At 43.5% G+C, this 27,986-nt stretch overlaps 2 protein-coding genes across 3 annotated transcripts in view; one reads left to right on the forward strand and one right to left on the reverse strand.

Annotated features, from left to right (window-relative positions):
- LOC123500411 overlaps positions 1–10,918 on the reverse strand; it is a 48,036-nt gene extending 37,118 nt beyond the window's left edge. Inside the window, exon 1 of one of the 2 annotated variants that reach the window (XM_045249128.1) lies at positions 10,659–10,918. The gene's annotated coding sequence lies outside the window, so the exon portion shown is untranslated. Of the gene's footprint in view, positions 1–10,654 lie in introns of both variants that reach the window. The other variant, XM_045249127.1, reaches the window with a different exon arrangement.
- Positions 1–27,986, forward strand: part of LOC123500412 (ankyrin repeat and protein kinase domain-containing protein 1-like) — a gene marked incomplete at its 3' end in the record, with an annotated part of 48,848 nt that overhangs the window by 9,102 nt on the left and 11,760 nt on the right. Inside the window, 1 exon segment of the mRNA XM_045249130.1 lies at positions 24,216–24,318. Coding sequence (XP_045105065.1) covers positions 24,250–24,318 — 69 coding nt within the window.

A 27,986-nucleotide genomic window follows, 5' to 3' on the forward strand; every position in this document is an offset into this window, starting at 1 on the left:
GCACCAGTACCGTCCTTCTGGCGGTACAGGAGTTCACGGCGGGCGCTACCGAGGCTGATGAAATGAGTGTTAGCAAGCTGTAGAATGTCCTGTTCCAGGCGATACCTGGGGCATTGCCTGGAACGTACCTGGTGAGCATCACGGCAATGGAAACAATAAGCAGCAGCATTGCAATGCTCCTCAGAATGTGAGTCTAGTGCAGAGCAATTACCACATCGAAGCTTCCTTACAGGAGCTTTTGCCGTGACCGTACCCATAGCATGAGAAACACTGAAGAGGGCGAGAAACAAAACGCCTCACCCTAAGATTGATAGGACCGATATTAACACGGTCAGGAGGGTGGAACCAAAAAGGTGAGAAGGACCATGTTGGAGGAGTTCCTCATCTTAGTCACCTTCTGGACTGAGTTAGGACACATTGCTAGTATTTCCTCTTCAGGAAATTCGTAAAGATCCTGACTGTACACACAACCTTTACTGTAATTAAAGATGGGATGTGCCTTAATAGTCTCAAACATGGTGTCAGAAGGACATGGTAGATGTTGCAACATCCTTACCTGCGTGATATATTTAGCTCGCAGTAGCACCCCCTTCCCGTATTTCTTGAGGTTTCCCTCAGGAATCGTGCCGATCTCTTTGGACAGTAGTACGCCACAAATCAACGTGGAGGTGGGATGTGGCGAACTTCTGGAACTGAATTCTCTAAGTAGCTTTCAAAAACATTTTGGATGTAATCCATGTCACTGTCTGAAATATTATGTGACTGGAGAAATTCAGTTTTGAAGCTAGAGCCAGCAAGGAGCAGAGATGCTACATGTTTATAAGCCAGAAGGGCTTCGTTATATGACATAAACGTCACATAGCAGCGGTTAGATGGAAAATCCTTATCATAAACCAGTCGAATGCGAACAACCGTGCCATACACCTTGAGAAGTGAGTGCAAGGTGTGATAGGAAAATGATGGATTAACATTTACCATCACAAGGAGTCATGCAGCAGAAACGCGACCCTCAGAAGAACTCCCAGAACAGGAGACTGCTGCGGGAGGCCCTTGTGGAGGGGAATCCTCCTTCCCACTCAGATGACGTCTCGCGGGCCAGGTCAGCCACCTCAAGAAAAACAGCAACACAAAAATTGGCTCCAGGGCAAGGAAACCACCTACTGGGACTACAATGGGAGGGCTGGCTGCCGTGGACGGGTACCTCGTCCCCATGCGGACCAGTCGTTTTAAAAAGGCCCCACATGATACGAATGTTTGTCCACGGCAGAGCTGAGACCCCCCCCAAAGCATCCCAGCCTGGACACCCAACCATCCAGCACAGGACGGCCCCTACTGGGCGATCCCTCCAGCGGGTGGCTCCGCTGGTCCACTGGCAACCTACGTAGGAACCATTTAGTCTGGCCCCTCACTGGCGATCTTATTAACATGGGTAGCCCTCTCCCCCTCGAAAAGGCAGAGCAGGGGCCTAAGACCCATCTAGCCTAGCTCGCCAGGTCACAGGGGCACGCAAGCCCCCCAACACGGCAAGGCGGTTCCCATCTGGGGGGACACCGCAGAGGGAGTAAAGGACCGTGGCGAAGAGAGGCGGCCGTCGTATCGAGCTGAGTCCATTGCGGCAAGTGTGAAGGTTAATATAGAGTGAGGTAAAGACAGAGTAAGCACATGATATTAACACAAAGTTGCGAATTATAATGTGAAGAATGATGCGTCAAACATATCATTCCTTTTGTGTACATTAAATCTCGTACCTAGCAAAACTTCAACACTTCATGCCAATTTAGGGGTATAAGGCGTGGAAAGTTGTTTTTCTCTGGCCAGAAGTAAAATATTAATAATATTATGTAAATGCCAGTTTTGGGATTGCTGATTCAAAAGAACAGAGGACGCCCTGAAAGCTTTGTTTCGATAGTACAGGGCACGGCAGTGTTGAGTTATACACAAGGATATTAGTGGGCCCACTAGTGAATATGAGGCCGGTAGAGCGGGAGTGGCTTAACCCTCAAATTTGGCGATTTGGAGTTACGTATAGCACCTGAGAGATTGTACTAGTAAAAACACAAAAGTGACCCATCTTTATGACTAATACACGAAGCCAAAACATCTCGTGACCGCGGCGTAGCCTATGTGAGTGCCTACACGAAGAAAAACGTGGCTGCTCGAGTTGTTGGACCTCCTTGTGGTTCTCTATTATATTGTTCATTATCATGCATTATAAAGTGAGTGTTAACATTAACTTTTTATTATTAATAACATTTTCTATATTTTTAGGTAATTTTTGTGGTTGATTATTGAAAAATGTGCTTTTTTAGGGGGGCTATTATTAAAAGGGGGGTTAATGTCGAAATGTTTATATCTATCTATCTATCTATCTATCTATATATATATATATATATATATATATATATATATATATATATATATATATATATATATATATATACACTTAAAACTCGGCTATCGCGCCCGATTGGGGCCGAAATAGCCGTGCCATAGCCGAAAACGCGATAGCCGAATTGATCTTGGCGGGAAGGCGGTTTTGGCCAATGAACGCTCAGATATTCCATGACGTCATGGCGGGGCGCGCGATAGCAGGCATCTGAGGTCGCGATAATGAAATTTTAGGAGCTTTTCTTGGGTGCGCGATAGCAATAAAACGCGATAGCCGAAGTCGCGATAGCCGAGGGTTGACTGTGTGTGTGTGTATATATATATATATATATATATATATATATATATATATATATATATATATATATATATATATATATATATAACTGTACATGCTATGCTTTATTGTTTAAGTAAGTTCATTTATCTAAATATTTTTTTTTTGGACTGGGCGTGCTATGGAGGGCTATCTGTCCCCGTCAAACAAAAATAATAAAAAACAATTGGAAAAAACACATCTAGGGTAGACCTTTCGTTCCATATATAATAACAATACATTGTATCAATCTTATTCTATCTATCAGTTACTTAACTTTAAACCTCTTTTACTCAAAAGTATGTCAATGTGGGTTAGGCCACTCCCGCTCTACCGGCCTCATATGTTGAGCAAAGATATCTATCCATGGACTAAATTTTGCATGTGCATACTCGAGTCAAAATTAATATATCAAAAATATTATGATTATAATGAAAAAAAAAAACAATGAGATGATGAGGATATATGGAAAGGTTAATATGAAGAAAATATGATATTTGAAGCTAATTATTTGATATGAAGATGAATTGTTCATCTATGTGAACACAATTATGAGATATGAAGTCAATATGAAATATATATAAAGGTAAATGATAAATGTGAAGATAAATATGTGAGTATATAGGTATGAGATATGAGAGGATGAGGATATATAAAAAAAATAGCTAAAATCTTTTAGAATAGTGAGGGTAAAGCCCAGAGGGTTTTTTTTTTTAATACGAGCCTAAGACACGAAATATAAATAAAAAAATATAATTGATGTAATATTGAAATAGTGAGGATGATAAAAAGGTTATAGGAATAGGAATCATGATGAACAATAAGAATCTCTCTCTCTCTCTCTCTCTTGGTGTCGTCCACGAATTTGATTATTTTACACTTGATTCCTTCATCAATATCATTTATTTAAATCATGAAAAGTACTGGGCCTAATACAGAGTCTTGAGGAACATCACTATTTACGTTTTGCAACTCTGACGCTTTTTTGTTGATAAAAACATGTTGCTTTTTCCCTGAGAACCAGTCTTCCAGCAGGTTCAGGGTATTTTCGGCATGAACTTTTACTTTGCTGGTTAGTCTTTTATGTTGAACAATATCGAAAGCTTTCTCGTCAGTTACAATCTTCATAAAAGTCCAGTAGAAATACATATTTGTAAAACCGTGTTGTGAATATTTCAATGTTTTATTAAAAAAATGACAATCTTGTCTCTGATTATAGTTTCCATCAGCTTGCACACTAATAAAGTGAGACTGATTGGTCTGTAATTTTCTGAGTGATTTATTTCCTTTCTTGAAAATGGGCGTAACATTAGGTAGCTTTCATTCTTAGGGGACTTTCCCCGCTTGTAAAGTTTTATTGAATGAAATTGTAAGCGGTTTCTCTAGCTCGTTTTATGTTTTTTTAAGGAGCCTGGATGATATCTTGTCTGGACCAGGATTTCATTTTCTGTAAACGTGAAGTCGGGCAGTGTGGCGCCTTGTATCTGAGGTGTAGATATAGGTAGGATGTCCTGAGTATCTTCAGTCGTGAAGACTGTTAAAACGTAATTGTTTGAAGTGTTTGCCATCTCTACTTCATTATCTATTTGGTTCCTAGTTTCTGTTATCAATGCTAAGATCCTTTTAGATTTTACATAGCTGTAAAATTATTTTGGGTTAGTTTTACACAAATTTGCAATCTGAGCTTCAAATTATTTTTAGCTGTATTTTATCACCATTTTTCCTTGTCTACGCAATCCGTTGTGCTCTGATTTGTCATTATCATGTTGCTTTAATTTGTATTTATGGTACGTTGTTTCCTCTGATGGTAGATGGATTTTATCCAAGTGAGGAGTGAGTGCCTTCTACGCCCCATAGCTCAGTCCCTTTCTGTTTATGTTGTCTTTGTCTCTCTTTCTGTCCTTTCTTGGGCAGCAAGGGCTTTTTACCTTTAGGGTTACCAGTGTTCCTGCTTAATGCTGACCTAGCTGGTTGGGGTGGGACTTGCAACCCTTCCCTATAAAAATATCCACAGCCACTACCAGAGCTAGGGGCGAGCCTCTTGCCACAGTCCCAATCCGGTTCTGAGGGGGATTTTAGTTACCATTGGTCCGACATGAACAATGGTCACCATGTCAAGTGGGTAGCCATAGGCGTCTCCAGCAGACTACAGCCGTCCGTTGTAGAGGTTACTCCGGTTAATGAACGTATAATGCGACTAATGCTGAAGCGCAGTCTAGGATTCATGTCTGTTGTTGCAGTATACGCTCCTACCAATGTGTGTGAAACTGATGAGAAGGAGATGTTCTTCGCCAATCTCAATTATGTACTGGACCAGTGTCCCTGTCGTGATGCACTCGTTGTCTTGGGCGACTTTAATGTTGTCACTGGCACTGAGAGAGCCGGGTAAGAGTTATGTGTTGATCCCCATGGCTCTGGTATTAGGAACGACAACAGCTCTTTCCTTATGAATCTTGCAAGATACAGAAGGTTGAGAATTGCACGTTCTTGGTATTCGTTGGAGGATTTTCAGAATTGCAGGGTTTTTTTGAGTGCGAGTTTCTTGCGACTGATCACAGGCTTGTTGTTGCTACACTCCAAGATGTGACCACACTGTTTTATCTTGAAAAACTAAAGGACTTAATTTGTGCGCAGGAGTATGCAGTGACAGTCTTCAATCGATTTGGGGTGCTCAATACCATCGAAGACCCGGTAGAGCTAAGGGATTCTGGTCTGACAATTTTATGAAGATTGTTGAGGCGTTGGCTTTTTTTGGGATTTCCCGGCCTGCGGCGCTGTCACACTTGTACCAATGTGCACCTCAAGTCAGGTATTTAATACTTATTAACTGAATAGTGTTGTAGTACACATTGTGATGCTCTAAAAAGGCAAGTTAGAGGAACATGTGTTTATTTTGAAATATATTTTGCATTGCTTTTGCAAACACAACAATACTTGATAACGTTTCCTCCGAGCGTTGTCACGTCCCTCTGGGTGACCCAGTGAGGTCACAGGTCAGTGACCGTGTTGATCCATGGGTCACTTCCTCTCCCGCTACAATTCTGCGTGTGGTGAGGACATTGACATCTCGGAAAGTTTCACCTACCTTGGTAGAATAGTGCATAACAACGGTGGGTCGAACTAGAACGTGGATACGGCGGATTAGCCTGGCTTACGGCGTTATGAACTCGCTCAACACGACTATTTGGCGTTGTTGGTACCTGTCCGAATGGACGAAGATTCGGGTTTTCAAGTCACTGGTGATCCCTGTTTTATTCAACGGTTGTGAGACAAAGACACTGAAAATCGATCTGAAGAGGCGAATTCATGTCTTTGGTACTAGATGCCTACCGCTGGTATGACTTTGTGTCAAATCAGCGATTGCTCCGTGAGACTCATTCGAGGCCGATTATCAGCAGAGTCTCTGAACGCTAACTGCAGTGAAAGGGACGAATGATTGAGAGTACTGGTTAACTCCTGCGTTATAAAGATGGGCAAAATAGAGATGAAACGAAGAAGAAAGCCCTGTGCAGCGTGGCCGCAGGAAGAGGGGAAACATGCAGTTAGCAAGATCAGTAGATCAGTTAGCATAAAAATAGCAATAAATGATAGAAAGAGATGCAACATTTCGGCAGTGAGAAAGAAGCTGAACACAGTTATTCAGAAAAGGGGAGTTGATGAAACAAAAAGCTTTTGATTCCACCCTATCTAGTAAAACTGTGACTGAAACCTCTGAAAAAAATGCGAAGGGTACTCCATACAAGGGTGGATAAAGCCCTTGTACAGAGTTAGCAGTTGGAGTGGCGAGAAGAACTGGTAGAGACGCCTCAAAACGCCTAAATTCATAGATGCTGTTTTCGCAAAATATGAGATGTGAAGTTTCCAGTTCTGATTGTGAGTAAAGGACAGATCGATGATATTCAGTGAGGAAGAGGGGATAGTTGTCTGGATGGTTGTGTTGAGCTGATAGATGGAGAAATTGAGGTTTTGAGGCATTGAAAACTATTATTTTCTCTGCCCAAATCGGAAATCTTAGAAAGATGAGAAGTCAGTCGTTCTGGGGCATCCCTGCATGATCTGTTGACTTCCTGAAGGGTTGGTCGTCTCTGAAAGGACGTGGAAAGATATAGTGTGGTATCATCAGCGTGGGAGTGGATAGGGCAAGAAGATTGCTTCAGGTCATTTATGAATAATAGGAAGAGAGTGAGTGACAGAACATAACCGTGAGAAACACCACTATTAAGAGATTTAGGAGAAGAACAGTGGCCATCTACCACAACAGCAACAGAACGGGCGGAAAGGGAACTTGAGATAGTGTTACAGAGAGAAGGATAGAATACATATGGGGCCGCCGTGGTACAGCGGATCTATGCGTGCTTTGGGGTCTGAGGGGTCTCCAAGCGCACGGATTCGACTCCTGTTCACGGTCTGAGTGTAGGTTGGGCTTCCTCACTCGGAGAAACGGATTCCTAGCGGGTGGGCTTTGAGATAGGAGGTATCCCAAAAAGTATCCCCTATAGCCCATAAATTCCAGTGAAAGCCCACATCGTATAAATAATAATAATTAAAAAAAAAAATACGTACGAGGGTAATTTTGAAATCAAAGCTTTATTCCAACTTTATCAAAATCTCTTGATATGTCAAACGCGACAGCGAAATTTTCACCGAAATTTCTAAAAGAATATGATCAACAGTCTGTAAAGAACACCAGAAGATCACCAGTAGAGCGACCTTGATCAAAGCCATACTGGCGATCAGATAGAAGATTGTCAAGTGATATATGTTTGGGAGTCTTCCCATTCAAGGTAGATTAAAAAAACTTTAGACAAGTAAGATATTAAAAATATAAAACGATAGTTTTGAGGGATTAGAACGGACACCCTTTTAAGGCGCAGGCTGAATAGGGGCAAACTTCAAGCAAGAAGGAAAGGTAGAAGTCGATAGACGAAGTTGAAAGAGTTTAGCCAGGCAAGGTGCAAGCAATGAATCAATTTTTGAGAACAATAGGAGGGACTCCATCAGGACCAAAAGCCTTCTGAGGGTTTAGGCCAGCGAGGGCACGGAAAACATCATTACAAAGAATTTTAATTGAAGCTTAAAACGTATAAGGTGAGTAAAATTCGCAATAAAACCTTTTCAGGTTGTTTTGACAGATACACATAATAATATTTTCAAATACTGTAAAAACATGTTTAATGAGTGTGGGAACGTACTTCCTCCCACCTGAAAAAAGTCTGGAACAAGAAAGGTCCTGGATGCACGATTTGCTCTTATAAACCTTACCTATTAACCCCTAATGTGCGATCAGCCTGCATATCGGCAGGTGATATTTAAAACTATAATGCTGATGAGTCTACATATAGCAAGGACTGTAAAAATCTGACGGTAAAATGTAGCGAGCTGGCGTTAACACCATTGCAAAGAACGTTTTCTGTAGGTCACGACTGGCTGTTGAATCGCTGGCCTGCGCTGCGTACTAGTTATCCACCCACCCCATCCCCACGTGATCCACAGAGAGTCTGCTCGACCCTGTCAATCCCTCGTCCCGCCTCCTCCCCCCTCCCTTGGTCCTCCCTTCCTTTGTGTGCTTTACTGGAGGACTGTTTGTTTGCCATGTAAACCTCTGGCGCGCACATACAGGCGTATATACGCACACAAATCTTCGTATGCACCAGAAATGAGCTATAATTTTTTCTTGTGTGTGTGTGTGGTTATAGAAGGTGATAGCTGTATGATGCAGACATACACGTTGTGCCATGATGTTTTCTGTGTTACACCACTCATTCTAGAATGGTGTAATACATCCAAATCATCAATTTTTCATTAGTTTTACGCAAAACTTGCGTTTGAAAGGTCAAACCCCGTTTTATGTTGGCCCGAATGAAGAACATTTCTTAATTTTTCAAATTTTTGCGGCCCGTAACGGCCGAACCAGAGCACTTGGAGAGTTGCGAATTTCGAGTTTAGATGCGGAAAGATATGATCTACAATCCAATACGAAAAAAAATATCTCTTTGTGAAAGTTGAAAAATAGTCGGCCAGGAGAAAAAAAGGGTAAAAAAATGTCGTTTGTAAGGGTTTAATACTGTCTAATACCAATCTTACTAATCCGTACCAGAAGAAAATTTAATCCGTACCAGAAGAAAAGGGAAAATGTTTTTCATAAGAAAAAAAAAAAAAAAAAAAAAAAATATATATATATATATATATATATATATATATATATATATATATATATATATATAAAACATAGTTTAGGAAAAGATCAAACTAAAGGAGCCTAAAGCAGAAGAAACAAAGAGATGTGACGTGTACTGTAAGAAGCTATGGAGTGACAGTTACCTGCATGGATGAGTCTTGGTTCATAAGATTAGGCTTAGATTTATGAATGCATACTGATTCACCAATTCTCAATTCATATAATGTCCTGGATTTGTATGGAATTTTTAAATCCTGATCTCTATAAGTAGGATGCAACTCTATTCAATGATTTATTATGACAGAAAGACCTGGATTTGAGATATGCTAGCCAGTTCTAAAAGAGATGCCTTTATGTTTACACGTACGTAATTTTAAGTTTTGTCTAGTTGAGACGATATAACTCATTTTACTACTGAGACAACGAAAACTATGAACATATTCTTTGAGCCCAAGGTATCAGTTAGCCTATCCTTATATCTAAACAAAGATTCTATAGTATTTGGGTTAACAATAATAAAGGTTAAGTCTGGCCAGTGTTTGCCTAACAAAGTAGTTAACTCCTTCCTAACATGATATCTGATATTACCCTGCAAAAGTGTTTTGAGGTACCTAGCTAGTTTAATATAAATTATCTTGCCTCTGTTGCTAAACGTATTGCACAAAAACTGTTTTACTTTTTTTTCAAATAATGCTAGTGGATATTGTCACGCCCGCTAGGCTAGAGGACAGCTCGTCCCCGATGTGCGGCCAACCAGTATGCACCGCCTCACTAGCAAGGCGCGACCAGGTTCTTTTCAAACTCTTATAAAACAGATGCTGCTTCCCTAGGTCGCCACCACAATCTTAATCTCAGAGATTAAGAAAGGTTACTCGTCACCTCCTCCTCCTCGTCCTCGTCCTAAGAGATAATAACAAGTAATTCTACACGGGAGAGCGGAGAGGAAGTTGTCTTGGTAGAACCGCCCTCACGTAGGACAATCCACCCACTCTACTCAAGTCAACTCCACTCCTAGCTGAGTGTAGTGGTCTGGAGCCCTCCACAAGGGAGAGAGTACACACTCACTACAAGCAGCTTAATGTCTGGCCCGCCGCGGTACTGCGTACTAGCCCACCTCCTCAGCCGCTCTCACATACGCCAGCACACTTCTCTCCTGCCAGCCCCACACCACCAAAGCTGTTAACATAGCACACTACGGCCCACAATACTCTATGAGGCCCTCAGCCTCGGCGAAACACACTACACACGTCTCCCGGACGTGGTAGGTGATAACAGGCACGAATACCTTATGTCAGAACTAACTCGCCACAGGATTGGGGGAGACTGCCCCGCCACCCTTACTGGGCCTCAACTCACACGTGACTCACCTCCCACACACTATCGGGGAACAAAGGAGCTGCCTTGTACCTCCACCACCGCCACTGCTACTTCTACTTTCTACTGGAGGGTATTTTATTCCTATACTACATACTACGTAAAGGACCTTAGGTTCTCTCACTACAACAACACAACGACTCCCTAATCTCCTTCCCCGGCAACTCACAGAGGCGCAGTAGTCGATCCCGCTCCACGGAATTCACCCCACTGAGTACTGCATACTGCCAGATAGCAATCTCTCCCAGCCACCTGCTGGGCAGAAATAGCAGCAGTTCCCGTAACCATGACAACCTGGCGACACCCTGTCTCTCCCAAGGCTCATGAAAGCAGCCTAAAGTCGTGGCACCCGTAATGGCGGCTAATTATCTCCCCAGCCCGCTCACCACAGAACTTACTCACTTCTCACCGCGCCCTCCAGGCACAGCAGCGTCTCGCCTCAAGGTCTACACACTCTCCCAGACATCACCCTTACTGTGAGTGGCCCTCCAGACACACTTCACAGAAGTGCACGGAATAATTATAATTAGATCTATTACACAGCGGCGGTGACTACTCTCCTTAAGGTCTCTCAGTGCACTGAAAACAAAGGGGGTTGGCGTCGCTTTCCCCCGCCACCCCGCGCTCGGCTCAGGGTAGGAGGGATGACGTCACAGCACTCACATTCTCTCTCTCCCACGCTCGTCGCCCGCCAGCCGGGTGGCGACTATAAGGCTAACTAAACATAATAAAATAAATTTTATCGCTCATCATAAAAATATCCATTGGATGTAAAATATTTTTTTAACTTTTTATATATGCATGAGTGAACCCTGTCAAGGGTAACAAAATGTTACAAAAAAATGGCCCACTGGAACTGCAGGTTCCCTGAAAAGTCAAAGGATTCATCCAAAAGAAAAAGGAAAATCTCTCGACACCTCACTCTTAAAATATTTTAAGTCTTAGGAAGATGGAAATACAGAGGTAGGCAGGGAGTTCCAGAGTTTACCAGTGAGAGGTATGAATGATTGAGAGTACTGGCTAAGTCTTGTATTAGAGGGTTTGAAAGAATAGATATGAGAGGAAGAAGAAAGTCTTGTGAACCCCCAAGAGGAGGGGAGGCATCCAGTTATCAAGATCAGTAGAGCAGTTAGCATGAAAATAGCGATAAAAGATGGAATGAGATGCAACATTTCGGCGGTGAAAAAGAGGCTGAATATAATCAATCAGAGGAGGGGAGTTGATGAGACGACAAGCTTTTGATTGCACCCTAACTAATAAAGCTGTATGATTGGAACTTCCCAGACATGTTAAGAGTAATCCATACAAAGACGGATAAGGCCCTTGCACAGAGATAGCAGTTGCAGGGGCAAGAAAAATTGGCGGTGACACCACAGAACGCCGAACTTCATAGAAGCAATTTTAGCATGAGATGAGATGTGAAGTTTCCAGTTATGATTATGAGTGAAGGACAGACCGAGGATATTTAGTGTGGAAGAGGGAGACAATACAGTGTCATTGAAGCAGTGGGGATAGTTGTCTGGAAAATTGTTTCAAGTTGATATATAGAAAAATTATTTTTTTTAGGCATTGAGAAAAAAATTTTCTCTATCCCAATCAGGAATCTTAGTAAGCTCAAAAGTCAATCTTTCGGTGGCGCCCCAACGTGATGTGTTGTCTTTCTGAAGCGTTGGACGTCTCTGAAAGGACGTCGAAAGATGTAGGGCAGTATCATGAGCGTAGAAGTGGATAGGACAAGAAGTTTGGTAAAGAAGGTAATTAATGAATAATAAAAAGAGTGGGTGACAGGAAATAACCCTGAGGAACACCACTTTTTATAGATTCAGGAAAAGAACAGTGACCATGTACCGCAGCTGCAATAGAACGGTCGGAAAGGAAATTTGAGATAAAGTTACAGAGTGAATGATACAAACCGTATGAGGGCAGATTTGAAATCAATGCTCTGTGTCACACTCTATCTAAAGCTTTTGATATGTCTAATGGGATAGCAAAAGTCTCACCGATATCTCTAAAAGAGGATGACAAAGACCAAGTAAGGAAAGCCAGAAAATCAACAGTAGAGCGGCCTTGACGAAAACCATACTGGCGATCAGATAGAAGTTTGTGAAATTACATATGTTTAAAAATCTTCCTATTTAAGGACTGATTCAAAAACTTTAGAGTAGCAATATATTAAAACTATAAGACGGTAATTAGAGGGGTTAGAACGGTCACCCCTTTTTAGGAATAGGCTGAATGTAGACAAACTTCCTGCAAGAAAGAAAGGTAGAAGTCTATAGACATATTTGAAAGACTGAGTGGGCAAGGTGGAAACATGGAAGCACAGTTTTTAATAACAATAGGAGGGACCCCATCAAGATCATAAGGTTTCTGAGGGTTTAGGCTAGCGAGGACACGGAAGACATCATTACGAAAAACTTTAATCGTAGGTATAAAATAGTCAGAGGGAGGAGTAGAGGAAGGGACAAGCCCAAAAGGTTTGAGAGAAGACATTAGTTTTAACGATGGATGAAATGGCAGTCGTGCCATCAGGATGAAATAAAGTAGGGAAATATGAAGACGTTAAGTTGTTGATGTTTTTTGGCTTGATGCTAGAAGTCACGAAAAGGAGTTTGACTTTAAAAGTTTCTGACATTTTCTATTTATGAAAGAATGTTTGGCAAGTTGACGAACAAACTTGGCATGATTCCGGGCAGAAATATAAATCATGTATAGCACGAGAACAGGCTGTGTTAAACCAAGGTTCAGAAGGTTAAGGTTGAGAAAATGAATAAGGAATGTAGATGAGGTTTAGCAGAAGAAGGGTGGTGTTCTACAGACTAAAAATTAAATATAAGACTGCTAATTTTCTTGAGGTTAATGAAAAAAAAAAAGTTGAGGGAGGTGTCAAGACATTTTAGGTCGCCTCCGAAAGAAGTCTGACCTGGTGTGACCCTCTCCAGAAAGGGAATTCGTGACCGGATTTGGAGTGTGTGTGTGTGTATGTGGTAAGTGCATGTAGTTTTGTGTGAAGAAAGAGAGTTGTCTGTAGAGGGCAGGCTGTAACTGTCTCCAAAATGTGAGACACAAATGGAAACGTTCAGCGAGATCACAACTACCTTTATTGGATGGTTCACAGCTATTTCCCCCACCCCCCCTGATGGGAACCGCCTTGTCGTGGTGGGGAGCTTGCGTGCCCCTGTGACCTGGCGAGCTAGGCTAGAGGGGGTTTAGGCCCCTGCTCTGCCCTTTCGAGAGGGAAAAGGCTACCCATGCTAATAAGGTCGCCAGTGAGGGGCCAGACTAAATGGTTCCTACGTAGGCTGCCAGTGGACCAGCGGAGCCACCCGCTGGAGGGATCGCCCAATAGGGGCCGTCCTGTGCTTGATGGTTGGGTGTCCAGGCTGGGATGCTTAGGAAGAGGGCCAGCCGAGGTCAAAAAAAAAGAAAGTTAGAAAAAAGCCTACTTGAGCGCTGGCTCTCCAAAGAGTAGAAAAAGTGCCAAAACCGTCAGCCAGAATTAGGAGAGCAAATGCCTCGATACCTCCCTCTTGAAAGAAGACAAGTTGTAGGAGTTGTAGGAAATACAGATGCAAGGAGGGAGTTCCAGAGTTTACCAGTGAAAAGGATGAATGATAGAGCGTACTGGTTAACTCTTGCATTAGAGAGTTGGACAGAATAGGGATGAGAGGAAGAAGAAGACCTTGTGCAGCGTGGCCGCAGGAGGAGGGGAGGCATGCAGTTAGCAAGATCAGTAGAACAGTTACCATGAAAATAGCGATAAAATATAGAATGGGATGCAACAGTTCGGCGGTGAGAAAGAGACTGAAGACAGTTAGTCAGAGGAGGGAGTTGATGAGACGAAGAGCTTTCGATTCCACCCTATCAAGCAAAGCTGTGTGACTGGAACCCCCAAACATGCGAAGAGTACTCCATACAGGGACGGATAAGGCCCTTATACAGAGTAAGCAGTTGGAGGGGCGAGAAAACTGGCGGAGACGCCTCAGAACACCTAACTTCATAGAAGCTGTTTTAGCAAGAGATGAGATGTGAAGTTTCCAGTTAAGATTATGAGCAAAGGACAGACCGAGGATATTCATTGTGGAAGAGGAGACAGTTGAGTGTCATTGAAGAAGAGGGGATAGTTGTCTGGAAGGTTGTGTCGAGTTGATAGATGGAGGAATTGAGTTTTTGAGGCATTGAAAACTACTAGATTTTCTCTGCCCCAATCGGAAATTTTAGAAAGATCGGAAGTCAGGCGTTCCGTGGCGTCCCCGCGTGATCTGTTAATTTCCTGAAGGGTTGGACGTCTCTGAAAGAACGTGGAAAGATGTAGGGTGGTATCATCAGCGTAGGAGTGGATAGGGCAAGAAGTTTGGTTAAGAAGGTCATTAATGAATAATAGAAAGAGAGTGGGTGACAGGACAGAACCCTGAGGAACACCACTATTAATAGGTTTAGGAGAAGAACAGTAGCCGTCTACCACAGCAGCAATAGAGCGGTCGGAAAGGAAACTTGAGATAAAGTTGCAGAGAGAAGGATAGAAGCCGTAAGAGGGCAGTTTTGAAATCAAAGCTTTATGCCAGACTCTATCAAAAGCTTTTGATATGTCTAACGCAACAGCAAAAGTTTCACCGAAATCTCTAAAAGAGGATGACCAAGACTCAGTAAGGAAAGCCAGAAGATCACCAGTAGAGCGACCTTGACGGAAGCCATACTGGCGATCAGACAGAAGATTGTGAAGTGACAGATGTTTGAGAATCTTCCTATTCAGGATAGATTCAAAAACTTTAGACAAGCAAGAGATTAAAGCTATAGGACGGTAGTTTGAGGGGTTAGAACGGTCACCCTTTTAGGAACAGGCTGAATGTAGGCGAACTTCCAGCAGGAAGGAAAGGTAGAAGTCGATAGACAAAGTTGGAAGAGTTTGGCCAGGCAAGGTGCAAGCACAGAAGCACAGTTTTTGAGAACAATAGGAGGGACCCCATCAGGTCCATAAGCCTTCCGAGGGTTTAGGCCAGCAAGGGCATGGAAAACATCATTACGAAGAATTTTGATTGTAGACATGAAATAGTCAGAGGGAGGAGGAGAGGGAGGACAAGCCCAGAATCGTCCAAGGTGGAGTTGTGAGCAAAGGTTTGAGAAAAGAGTTCAGCTTTAGAGACAGAAGAGATGGCAGTGGTGCCATCAGGATGAAATAAAGGAGGAAAGATGAAGAAGTGAAGTTATTTGAGATGTTTTTGGCTAGATGCCAGAAGTCACGAGGAGAGTTTGAGTTTGAAAGATTTTGACATTTCCTATTTATGAAAGAGTGTTTGGCAAGTTGAAGAACAGACTTGGCATGATTCCGGGCAGAGATATAAAGTGCATGAGATTCAGGAGATGGAAGGCTCAAGTACCTTTTGTGGGCAACCTCTCTATCATGTATAGCACGAGAACAGGCTGAGTTAAACCAAGGTTTAGAAGGTTTAGGTTGAGAAAAGAATGAGGAATGTACGCCTCCATGCCAGATACTAACACCTCTGTTATGCGTTCAGCACAAAGAGATGGGTCTCTGACACGGAAGCAATAATCATTCCAGGAAAATCAGCATAATACCTCCTCAGGTCCCCCAACTGGCAGAGGCAAAACGCCAGAGGCACCTTCGCTTTGGGGATCCTGCGGAGGGATTGGAAAAATAGGACAAGATACAGAAATGAGATTGTGATCGGAGGAGCCCAACGGAGATGAAAGGGTGACAGCATAAGCAGAAGGGTTAGAGGTGAGGAAGAGATCAAGAATGTTGGGCGTGTCTCCAAGACGGTCAGGAATACGAGTAGGGTGCTACACCAGTTGCTCTAGGTCATGGAGGATAACAAAGTTGAAGGCTAGTTCACCAGGGTGGTCAGTGAAGGGAGAGGAAAGCCAAAGCTGGTGGTGAACATTGAAATCTCCAGGAATGGAAATCTTAGCGAAAGGGTAGAGGGATAGAAAGTGCTCCACTTTAGAAGTTAAGTAGTCAAAGAAATTACTATAGTCACAAGAGTTAGGGGAGAGATAAGCAGCACAGATTAATTTAGTTTGAAAGTGACTGTTAAGTCGTAGCCAGATGGTGGAAAATTCGGAAGACTCAAGAGCGTGGGCACGAGAGCAAGTTAAGTCATTGCGTACATAGACGCAACATCCAGCTTTGGAATGAAAATGAGAATAGAGAAAGTAGGAGGGAACAGAGAAGGGGCTACTGTCAGAAAGCTGTGTTTCGGTGAGGAAAAGGAGATGATAGCTCCAGTAGTTTCTTTCTAGCCTCCTGTGACGCCGTCCGTCTCATATCGGGCTTCTTGTGATGAGGACGATCTTAGCATGGAGACGTCCGATGATATTGTCACATCCGTCCCTCGTGGAACCGCTGTGTCAAAAAGTGGAGTCCAGCCTGACCCTCGCCCTCCGAGGACCGGTAGGAGTGATGATGGTTCGCAAAACTCACCGTCAGACCGAAACGCAGCGGTCCAACGACCCGGCACATCACAACTCCCGGTGTCTTCTCGTCGTTTCATTATTTCTAGTCAGGCCAGTCACGGGCAGGCTCAAAAGGCTCGCCCGTCCACTGCACCCAAACAGTCATCTTCAAGCTTCTACAGTGGAACTGTAGAGGCCTTCGCGCCTCGTGGGGGGAACACCGAGATTTACTGTCGGAGTTCTCTCCAGCCTGTGTAGCTCTACAAGAGACTATGCTAGGTGGTAACACTTATTCTAGTCTTCCTGGCTATCGTGCCTTTTTTAGCACTCCTTTCCCTGACCAGGGCCACGGTGGCACAGCTATTCTAGTCCGTCAGGATATACCTGTTATCCCGTTACAACTTAACTCTCCCCTTCAGGTGGTTGCTGGTAAAGTCTTTATATGACGACTGTACACCATTTGCAGTTTATATCTCCCTCCTCGACTTCCTGTCTCAAGGGGTGAGCTTGACACCCTGGTGCATCAGCTGATTCCGCCTTTTCTTTTGTTGGGAGATTTTAACGCTGCCGAGCTCGAGCCCGCCGCATCTTGAAAGAGGCACAAAGAACCTCTTGGAAAGCTTATGTCTCTTTTTTTAACACCCGCACTCCTCTTACGGATGTCTTTAACAAGTCCGCCGAATTGCTGGGAAGTATTCTGCTCCTTCCCCACCAGTTTTGTTGTCTTCTGGGCGAACGGTGGCAGACCCTAGGACTGTCGCCGACCTTTTCGCAGAGCACTTTGCCAGTGTTTCCCGGAGGGACCCTCCTGCTCTGGCGCACGTCACCGCCAGAGAATGGAATCTCTCAGCATAAACTTTTCTTCGGCTGGAGGGGAGTCTTATAATGTCCCTTTCTCTGCTTCCGAGTTGCGGATTGCTTTGTCTCAGTGTTATGACTTTTCTCCTGGTCCAGACGACATTCCTTATGACTTTTTGCGCCACATGTCTGACAGTGCTTTTAACTTTTTATTAAATCTTTATAATGTGATTTGGCATACCAGTGACTTTCCATCTTCTTGGGCTGTGGCCTTGGTTTTCCCATTTCCGAAGCCTGGGAAAGATAATCTCCAGGCTACGAACTACCGTCTTATATCTTTGACATCCTGCATTTGTAAAGCGTTAGAAAAGATGGTAAATGTAAGACTCATGTGGTACTTGGAGAGAGGGAAGTACTTGTCATCTGTTCAGTACGGCTTCCGAAAGATGAGGTCTACTATTTATGCTCTTTTATCCCTTGAGTGTTCCATTTGTGAGGCTTTCGGAAATCACCACCATGAAGTAACAGTGTTTTTTGACCTGGAGAAAACCTACGACACGGCTTGGTGTCATGGCATTTTACAGCAGTTTCCAAATATAAATAAATATATATATATATATATATATATATATATATATATATATATATATATATATATATATATATATATATATATATGTGTGTGTGTGTGTGTGTGTGTGTGTGTGTGTGTGTGTATATATATATATATATATATATATATATATATATATATATATATATATATATATATATATATATATATATATATATTGCTTCTAGTGTTATAATCAAACTATTTGGCTTAAATTTGCCTAAAGGAATTCAGACCTATTGCTAGTAAAAAATATATGTAGTTGAATTTTTTTTTACAAATTTAAAGATTAATCAAACATAAAAATTGGATATTTAAAAATTTCAACATCGAAATATCAACTTTACAGTGGAATAAGAGGAAAATATCCGCCTTCCTCTTTTTAATAAAAGAGTAAACATGGTCTAAACACTGGTGTATATAGCATTACAACTTTTACAGGCTTAAAACTTATATATACATTCTTCTTCACAACATTTATAAAATCAATTCAGTTAAAACTTTATTGTATTTAGCCTGTTATATATATATATATATATATATATATATATATATATATATATATATATATATATATATATATATATATATATATTGCTTCTAGTGTTATAATCAAACTATTTGGCTTAAATTTGCCTAAAGGAATTCAGACCTATTGTTAGTAAAAAATATATGTAGTTGAATTTTTTTTTACAAATTTAAAGATTAATCAAACATAAAAATTGGATATTTAAAAATTTCAACATCGAAATATCAACTTTACAGTGGAATAAGAGGAAAATATCCGCCTTCCTCTTTTTAAGGGGGGTTAAAATAAGGCGCCGCAACATCAGCGGTCATTTGACGCCGCTACGAAATATTAAAAGACATCGTAAAATTAAAAAGACATCATAAATAAAAAAAAAAAAACTTAAAGCAATTAAAAACTACAAAACAACCGGAAGCTGCCAATAACCAACTCGTAGGAGCCAGAAAGAGTAGACAGGAGTGGGGTTGATGGACAAATCCATCATGAGGTTTTCACCTCGAAAGCCAAAAGGTTTAGGTAGACTCAGTCGAGTGTCATACGCCTCCGAACGCGAGTCTCACAACATTGACATATAAGGGACAGAATCGGTGGGTGCGAAACCAACACCGGAGCATCGAAGACTGGCGCCGGAGGTCGAGCGGCCAGAAACCAGTATCCACTAGAAGGTTAGGTATTGGAAATGTCCGAAATGCACCCGTAGCCAAGCGGACCCCAGCATTATGTACGGGGTCAAGCGTGCGTAGTCGTGCATCCGTTGCGGATGAATAGATCTCACAGCCGTACTCCAGCTTTGGAAGTATAAGTGTACGGTGAAGAAGCAGCAAAGTGTCCCTGTCCGCACCCCAAGAGGTGTGACTTAATACGCGAAGAAGGGATAGTGCCGTCCTGCAAGACGCTTTGAGAGAACGGAAATGTGGAACCAAAGTAAGACGGCTGTCAAACAATAGGGCAAGATATCGAGTGGCCTCCACACACGAGATGTGTCTATTGGCTAAATATAAATCGGGATCTGGATGGACACCACGATTTCGACAAAAATGCATAGACACGGTTTTTGAGGTGGAGAATCGATCTCATCTTACGGAAGCCATACTGTACCGATGATAAGTACTTCCTCCTCTCCAAGTACCACATGAGTCTTACATTTACTATCTTTTCTAACACTTTATAGGTACAGGATGTCAGAGATATAGGACGATAGCTCGTAGCCTGGAGGTGATCTTTCCCAGGCTTAGGAAATGGAAGAACCACTGCAACAGCCCGAGAGGATGGAAAATCACCGGTATGCCAAAACATATTATAAAGGTTTAATAAAAAGCACGTTCACACATGTGACGCAAAAAGGCATAAGGAATGTCGTTTGCTCCAGGAGAAGAGTCGTGACATTGCGACTAAGCAGTCCGCATCTCGGCAACAGAGAAAGGGACATTATAAGACTCTCCCCAAGCCGAAGAAAAGTTTATGCCGAGAGATTCCATTCTCTGGCGGTGACGTGCACCCGGGGCTGCATGATGCATCCAGGAAACACTGGCGAAGTGCTCTGCGACAGTTCTAGGGTCTGCCACTGTACACCCAACAGACAACAAAACTGCAATTCGGCGGACTTTGTTGAAGACATCCGTAAGAGGGGTGCGGGCGTTTATGGAAGAGACATAGGCTTTCCAAGAGGCTCTTTGTGCCTCTTTCAAAACCCGGCGGGCCCGAGCTCGGCAGCGTCGAAAAACTTCCAGACACTGCGGGTCCCCACGATGTCGCCGGAAACGAAAGAGAGCTGCCCGTTTCTCTTTCTCAGCGTTAGTGCATGGTGCGGTCCACCAAGGAACGGGACGCTTAGGAAAGCGACCGGACTTCCTAGGGATTGTCTGATGCGCTGCTGAATGTAAGACATCGGTAAAATAATGAACAGCCTCAGCACAAGTAGAAAAATCAGCCAGAGGACGGATAAAAGAGATAAGGTCTGTGAATCGAGGCCAATCTGCCTTGTCTAAATCCCAGCGTGGGGCCGGGACTGTGGCTCAGAGTTCACAGATTCAATAAAATCGGAAAGTGGTCACTACCGTGTAAATCCGGTAGGACCCGCCAATTAAAATCAAGGAAATAATTAGATGTACACAGAGAAAGATCGATAGCTGTAAAAGTCCCAGTAGGACTGTGGAAATGTGTAACATCCCCAGAATTTAAAACCTCCAATCCCTCATCCTCAATAAAAGAACCGATTAAAACCCCACGAGGATTACTAGCACCTTCATCCCACAATGGGTGACGGCCGTTAAAATCTCCCAACAAGAGAAAAGGTGGAGTCAGCTAACGCACCAGGCCGTCATGCTCACCCCTGGAGAAAGGAAGCCGAGGAGGAGATATAAACTGCAAATGGTGTACAGTCGTCCCATAAAGACCTTAACAGCAACCACCTGAAGGGGAGAGTTAAGTTGTAAAGGGATAACAGGTATATCCTGACGGACTAGAATGTACCATCTTGGTGGCCCTGGTCAGGGAAAGGAGTGCTAAAAAAGGCACAATAGCCAGGAGGACTAGAATAAGTACTATCACCTAGCATAGTCTCTTGTAGAGCTACACAAGCTTGAAGATGACTATTTAGGTGGAATGGACGGGCGAGCCTTTTGAAAAGGCTGCCAGTGACTCGCCTGACTAGAAATAATCAACCGACGAGAAGACACCGGGAGTTGAGATGTGCCGGGTTGTTGGACCGCAGCCTTTCGACCTACCGGTGAGTGATGCTAACCATCATCACTACCGGTCCTCGGAGGACGAGGATCAGGCTGGACTGCACTTTCCGATACAGTGGATCCACGAGGGTCGGCTGTGACAATATCATCGGACGTCTCCATCACAAGAAGCCCGATCTGAGACGGAGGGCGTCACAGAGGCTGGACAGAAACTACTGGAGCTACCATTGCAGAGCGGTCCCTGGAGGACTCACGATTATGTGCACCGGGAGAAACTTAGACTGCTTAGGCTGAGCTAAATCTAACGACTCCGCAGAGCCGCGGTGCCGTTTGGTCAGGCCCTTCAAAGGCTTAGGCGATACAGGGGGCAAATGGACATCCACTACATGGGTGACTTTGGTCAAGTCCGTATTATTCTCGTCACTTCTAAGAGATGACTGAACTGAGTCGTCGGACAAAAGGGCAAACCTATTGGCCAAATGAACAGGACCACCCGCCCCAACACAGCGAGAGGTAGCAGGAGTTGTCTTCGGACCGGCAGACTCAGCTGAAGAGCGAGCGGCCAATGAAGCATAGGATGTCGCACCAGTACCGTCCTTCTGGCGGTACAGGAGTTCACGGCGGGCGCTACCAAGGCTGATGAACTGAGTGTTAGCAAGCTGTAGAATGTCCTGCTCCAGGCGATACCTGGGGCATTGCCTGGAACGTACCTGGTGAGCATCACGGCAATGGAAACAATAAGCTGCAGCATTGCAATGCTCCTCAGAATGTGAGTCTAGTGCAGAGCAATTACCACATCGAGAGCTTCCTTACACGAGCTTTTGCCGTGACCGTACCCATAGCATGAGAAACACTGAAGAGGGCGAGAAACAAAACGCCTCACCCTAAGATTGATAGGACCGATATTAACACGGTCAGGAGGGTGGAACCAAAAAGGTGAGAAGGACCATGTTGGAGGAGTTCCTCATCTTAGTCACCTTTTGGACTGAGCTAGGACACATTGCTAGTATTTCCTCTGGAAATTCATAAAGATCCTGACTATAAACACAACCTTTGCTATAATTAAAGGTGGGATGAGCCTTAACAGTCTCAAACATGCTGTCAGAAGGGCATGGGAGATGTTGCAACATCCTTGCTTGCGTAATATCTTTAGCTCGCACGAGCACCCCTTCCATATTTCTTGAGGTTCCCTCAGGAATCGTGCCGATCTCTTTGGACAGGTACCGGGAGGCATGGATGAAATTCCGCGCCCATTTCTGTAGTACGCCACAAACCAACGTGGAGGCGGGATCTGGCGGACTTCAGGAACTGAATTCTCTAAATAGTTTTCAAAAACATTTGGGATGTAATCCATGTCACTGTCTGAAATATTACGTGACTGGAGAAATTCAGTTTTAAAGCCAGAGCCGGCAAGGGGCAGAGATGCTACATGTTCATAAGCCAAACGGGCTTCATCACATGACATAAACGTCACATAGCAGCGGTTAGAAGGAAAGTCCTTATCATAAACCAGTCGAATGCGAACAACCGTACCATACGCCTTGAGAAGTGAGTGCAAGGCATGATAGGAAAATGATGGATTAACATTTACCATCACAAGGAGTCATATGCAGCAGAAATGCGTCCTCAGAAGAACTCCCAGAACAGGAGACTGCTGTGGGAGGCCCTTGTGGAGGGAATCCTCCTTCCCACTCAGACCTGAAGATGACGTCTCGTGGGCCAGGTCAGCCACCTCACGAGAACCTGAATGTTTTTTGTGTTTTCCCATAAAAAACAGTTACACAAAAGATTGGCTCCAGGGGCAAGGGAAACCACCTACTGGGACTACAATGGGAGGAGCGCTGGCTGCCGTGGACGGGGTACCTCGTCCCCATGCGGACCAGTCGTTTTAAAAAGGCCCCACATGATACGAATGTTTGTCCACGACAGAGCTGAGACCCCCTCCCAAAGCATCCCAGCCTGGACACCCAACCATCCAGCACAGGACGGCCCCTATTGGGCGATCCCTCCAGCGGGTGGCTCCGCTGGTCCACTGGCAGCCTACGTAGGAACCATTTAGTCTGGTTCCTCACTGGCGACCTTACTAGCATGGGTAGCCTTCTCCCCCTCGAAAGGGCAGAGCAGGGCCTAAGCCCCTCTAGCCTAGCTCGCCAGGTCACAGGGCACGCAAGCCCCCACCACGACAAGGCGGTTCCCATCTGGGGGGAGGGAGGAGGAGGAGGATGATGATGATGAGGAGGAGGAGGAGAAGGAGGACGAGGAGGAGCATATGGAGCGAGGAGAGGGAAGAAAAGAAGGACAATAATAATAAAAAAAAGCGACACACACACACACACACACACACACACACACACACAGTGTTATGTGGTCTCAGTCCTACCCGAAGATCGGTCTATGAGCTTTGAGCTCTCCGTAATGGGGAAGACTGGCTGGGTGACCAGCAGACGACCGAGGTGAATCACACACACACACACACACACACACACACACACACACACACACACACACACAATTCCTTGGGTCTCCAGTAGTTCTCTCTCTCTCTCTCTCTCTCTCTCTCTCTCTCTCTCTCTCTCTCTCTCTCTCTCTCTCTCCTCACCCCTTATATGAGGTGGGTGGGATCTGAGCTACAAGGACTGTCGGTATTCCAGAGTGGTTCAATCACTCAGTCACTCACTCACGCACTCACTCACAGACTCGAGTTTCTCTTCTTTCCTTCGCCAGACAGGTACACTACAATCAACAAGACTTGTGTGAGTGAGTGACTGTGCGGTACAGTACTTGAGTGTCTGGAAAGTTCCCGGGAAGATGCATGAACTTATAGAAACTTGGAAACCACTGGTGTGTTGTACCAGTTAGCACACCTAAGAGTAACTGTTTTGTGGTGTGTCTGTTTCTGAGTCAGTGTCTATTGGCAGGTGACGTCACAGAGACCGGCGCCCGCACCCCGCCATGGCGTCCAGCCTACCTGATGACATGGAGGCATTGTTGCAGGCAATGATGACAGAACCAGCTACACTGGTAAGGGAGAAGAGGTCTTCTTCTTCTTCTTCTTCTTCTTCTTCTTCATCGTCTTCCTCCTCTTTCTATTCTTCGTCCTCGTCCTCCTCTTCCTCCTCCTCCTCCTCCTCCTCCTCCTCCTCCTCCTCCTCCTTCTCGGTATGCGGGTGATCGTAGCTCACCTCAGGGAAATTGACTACCCTGCCGTGCATAGTCTCAGGCCACCCTTGGACAAGGTGTTAACCTGATTAGTCCCATGGGCCAGGGTTACGGTGAAGCCACTGGGCAGCAGCAGTGGTGGATTGTCCTGCAGGCAGAGGATCCCTTGGGGGACAATGGCTGGAGTTCCAAGGTCCTAGTTAGCTGGACCATGCCTCAGTTAGCCTTAGTTAGCTGAGATCTGCGGTTTAGAGAAATGTGGCAGTCTCTACACTATTTTAGCCTCCCTGGGAACCAGTTGTTGATGTGAGCCATCCGTCCCTCCCTTGTTAATGGCTGTCCTTTCACCCCTATCCTTCAGAATTACTGGTTCTAATTACTTTTCCATCTCTTTCTTTCTCTCATATTGGATAAGGAATATTTCAGTTTCTTGGTCTTTCTAGAAGTGCGTCGGATAATCTCTAGAGTCGGTGGAGCACACCTTTTCACGGGAATTTATGGGCTAAAGGGGATACTTATTAAGGGTACCTCCTATTTCAAAGCCCACCCGCTAGGAAACCGTTGCCCCGAGTGAGGAAGCCCAACCTACACTCAGACCGTAGATAGGATTCGAGCCCGTGCGCTTGGAGACCCCTTGGATCCCAAAGCACTCACGGAACCACTGTACCACGGAGGCCCCTCCATTTAAAACCGATAGGATAAACAATATAGACTCAGTCTTCTTACATTTAAGAGTACGTTCTAAGAAAATTGTTATTGGTCTTGTTTATAGGCCTCCAGCTCAAAATATTTCTTCTTATAAAAATTTACAATATCAAATTACTGAAATTAGTAACAATTTTGATACAGTTATCTGTGGACACTTCACCTTGCTTGTCAACTCATGGGGAAGTCCACTTAACTCTCGCTCTGGTCAGGACTTGTACAATAGTTTATTAGATTGTTCTCTAAAGAAACACGTTCAACAACCCCCACGAGGTGACAACTTATTAAATTTTGTTCTTTCAACAAACGACGACTTAATATCAAATGTTAATATTGGTCCTGAATTTAGTAACAGTGATCACAAGATCGTCTCCTTCAACATCAACCTTCAAGTGTATAAAGACAGTGTTAGCAACGAAAAAGTTTTCATTTACAAAGAAGGAGATTACGAGAGACTAAAGTTAATTCTTGCTGCAACAGATTGGAATGCCGAACTTGGTGAAAGTAACATTGAAGAATCATGGGCCAAATTTAAATACATTTTAGAAAACGCTGTGAAGTCATGTATTCCAATGCGTAAAAGGCGTCCATGCAAAAGGAACAAACCTAAATGGTGGACAAACCAAATTGAGTCACAACTACTAAAGAAAAATCGTGCCTACCGTAAATATCTGACATCTCAGAACGAGGGTGACAAACTTGAATATGACAGACTTCGGCGCGAATCAAAGAAGCTCATTAAACAAAGCAAGAAAAACCTTGAAATGTATATTGCAAGCGTATCCAAATCCAATCCCAAGGAATTTTACAGTTATGTTCGGAAGAAAAAAGTTATTACATCCCACATTAACCAGATCTATTTAGACAACGGTAATCTTGCCACTGAAGAAACTCAGATTGCAGACACACTAAATGATTATTTTACTTCAGTCTTTACAAAGGAAAGCATTCACACAGTCCCTGAGCCACCCCCTATATTCCATAACATAACCCCATTAAGTGTCTGCGATTTTCAAGAAGACGAAATAATTAAAGCAATTGATAAAATGAAAACTGACAAAAGTCCCGGCCCAGACTGTATTGCACCACGTGTCTTGAAAGAAGCTAAATTTCAAATATGTAAACCCCTTTCATTGCTATTCACCAAGTCACTTATGTGTGGTAAGGTTCCTAGGGATTGGAAGTTAGCAAACGTAACCCCATACATAAAAAGGCGACAAATCACTCCCATGTAACTACAGACCCATCAGCCTCACATCTGTGGTATGCAAATTAATGGAAACTGTAATTCGCAATAACTTAGTCAACTTTCTAGAAGTAAATGATTTAATCAATGACTCACAGCACGGCTTTCGAAACAGACGTTCTTGTCTGACTAATTTACTTGACTTCTTTAATGATGTTTTCACCATGTACGACGAAACAAAGGCAGTAGATGTTGTGTATCTAGATTTTCAAAAGCTTTTGACAAAGTTCCCCATAAGCGGCTACTAGGTAAATTGAAGTCACATGGTGTAGATGGAATACTTCTCAAATGGCTTGAAGACTGGCTTTCTGAGAGAAAACAGCGCGTTGTTTTAAATGGTAAATTTTCAAAATGGCGAGAAGTCTTAAGCGGTGTACCACAGGGATCTGTGCTTGGCCCGGTTCTTTTCCTTATTTATGTTAATGATATCGATGAGGGCCTCACCTGTAAAGTAAGTAAGTTTGCTGATGATACTAAAATAATGAATAAAGTAGTCACGTCGGAGGATAAAAGAAAACTACAATCAGATCTCGACCGCTTAGCCACTTGGTCAGACAAGTGGCAGATGAGCTTCAATGTAGATAAATGTAAAGTGTTGCACATTGGTAGCAATAATGATCATACTAATTATTCAATGAACGGTTCCGAGCTTCTTAAGGTTGATGAGGAAAAAGACTTAGGCGTCATAATTACTTCAGACCTCAAGTCAAGTAAACACTGCTCGGAAGTAGTCAAAACGGCAAACAAACTGGTTGGGTTTATCGGTAGAACTTTTCAATTTAAATCAGAAGGGGTTATTCTCACATTGTTTAATGCACTCGTCCGACCTCATCTTGAGTACTGTGTCCAGTTCTGGTCACCCCACTATAGGAAAGATATAGACAACCTGGAGAGAGTCCAAAGAAGAGTCACCAAATTGATCCCACGACTGCGAAACAAGCCTTACGAGGAGCGCTTGAGGGAACTCAACTTGTTCAGTTTAGAGAAGCGGCGTATGCGAGGAGATTTGATTGAACTATTTAAAATGTTCCGGGGCTTTGATAACATAAATGTAAACAACTATCTCACCATTGACAGTTCCAACACCACTAGAAATAATGGCTACAAAATTACAGGTAAACGTTTCAGGTCAGACGAGGCAAAACATTACTTCTTCAATAGAATTGTAAATGTGTGGAACTTTTACAAAAAGGTTGGACATTCACTTCACATTAACCCCTCAAATGACGTACTTTACGCCTTCATAAGATATCGTTTTTTTTTTTTTTTGTAGTTACTGTACTAGATAGTGTCACTTCTTCAGTTTTTCCTAGCACATCTTTGACTTTCTCTCCCTGTGGCCTCTTTTCTTCTTCCTTGAACCCTGATGTCCTTCAGCCTCTAACTTATAGTATCTGTAGTGGTAGCATAGGCACACAAACAGCCTCGTTAGGCTCAGTGGGGCTGTTGCTGTCTGTTCCTTCCTTTGTATTCCTTTGTATTCCTCCTCCTCTTCTTCCTCTTCTTTTTCCACCTCCTCCACCTCCACCTATACTTCCACCTCTCTACCTTCTCCATTTCCTCTTCCTCTTCTTTTTAT

Source organism: Portunus trituberculatus, unplaced genomic scaffold (genome assembly GCF_017591435.1).
Source record: "Portunus trituberculatus isolate SZX2019 unplaced genomic scaffold, ASM1759143v1 PGA_scaffold_224__1_contigs__length_96760, whole genome shotgun sequence".
NCBI lineage: Eukaryota > Metazoa > Arthropoda > Malacostraca > Decapoda > Portunidae > Portunus > Portunus trituberculatus.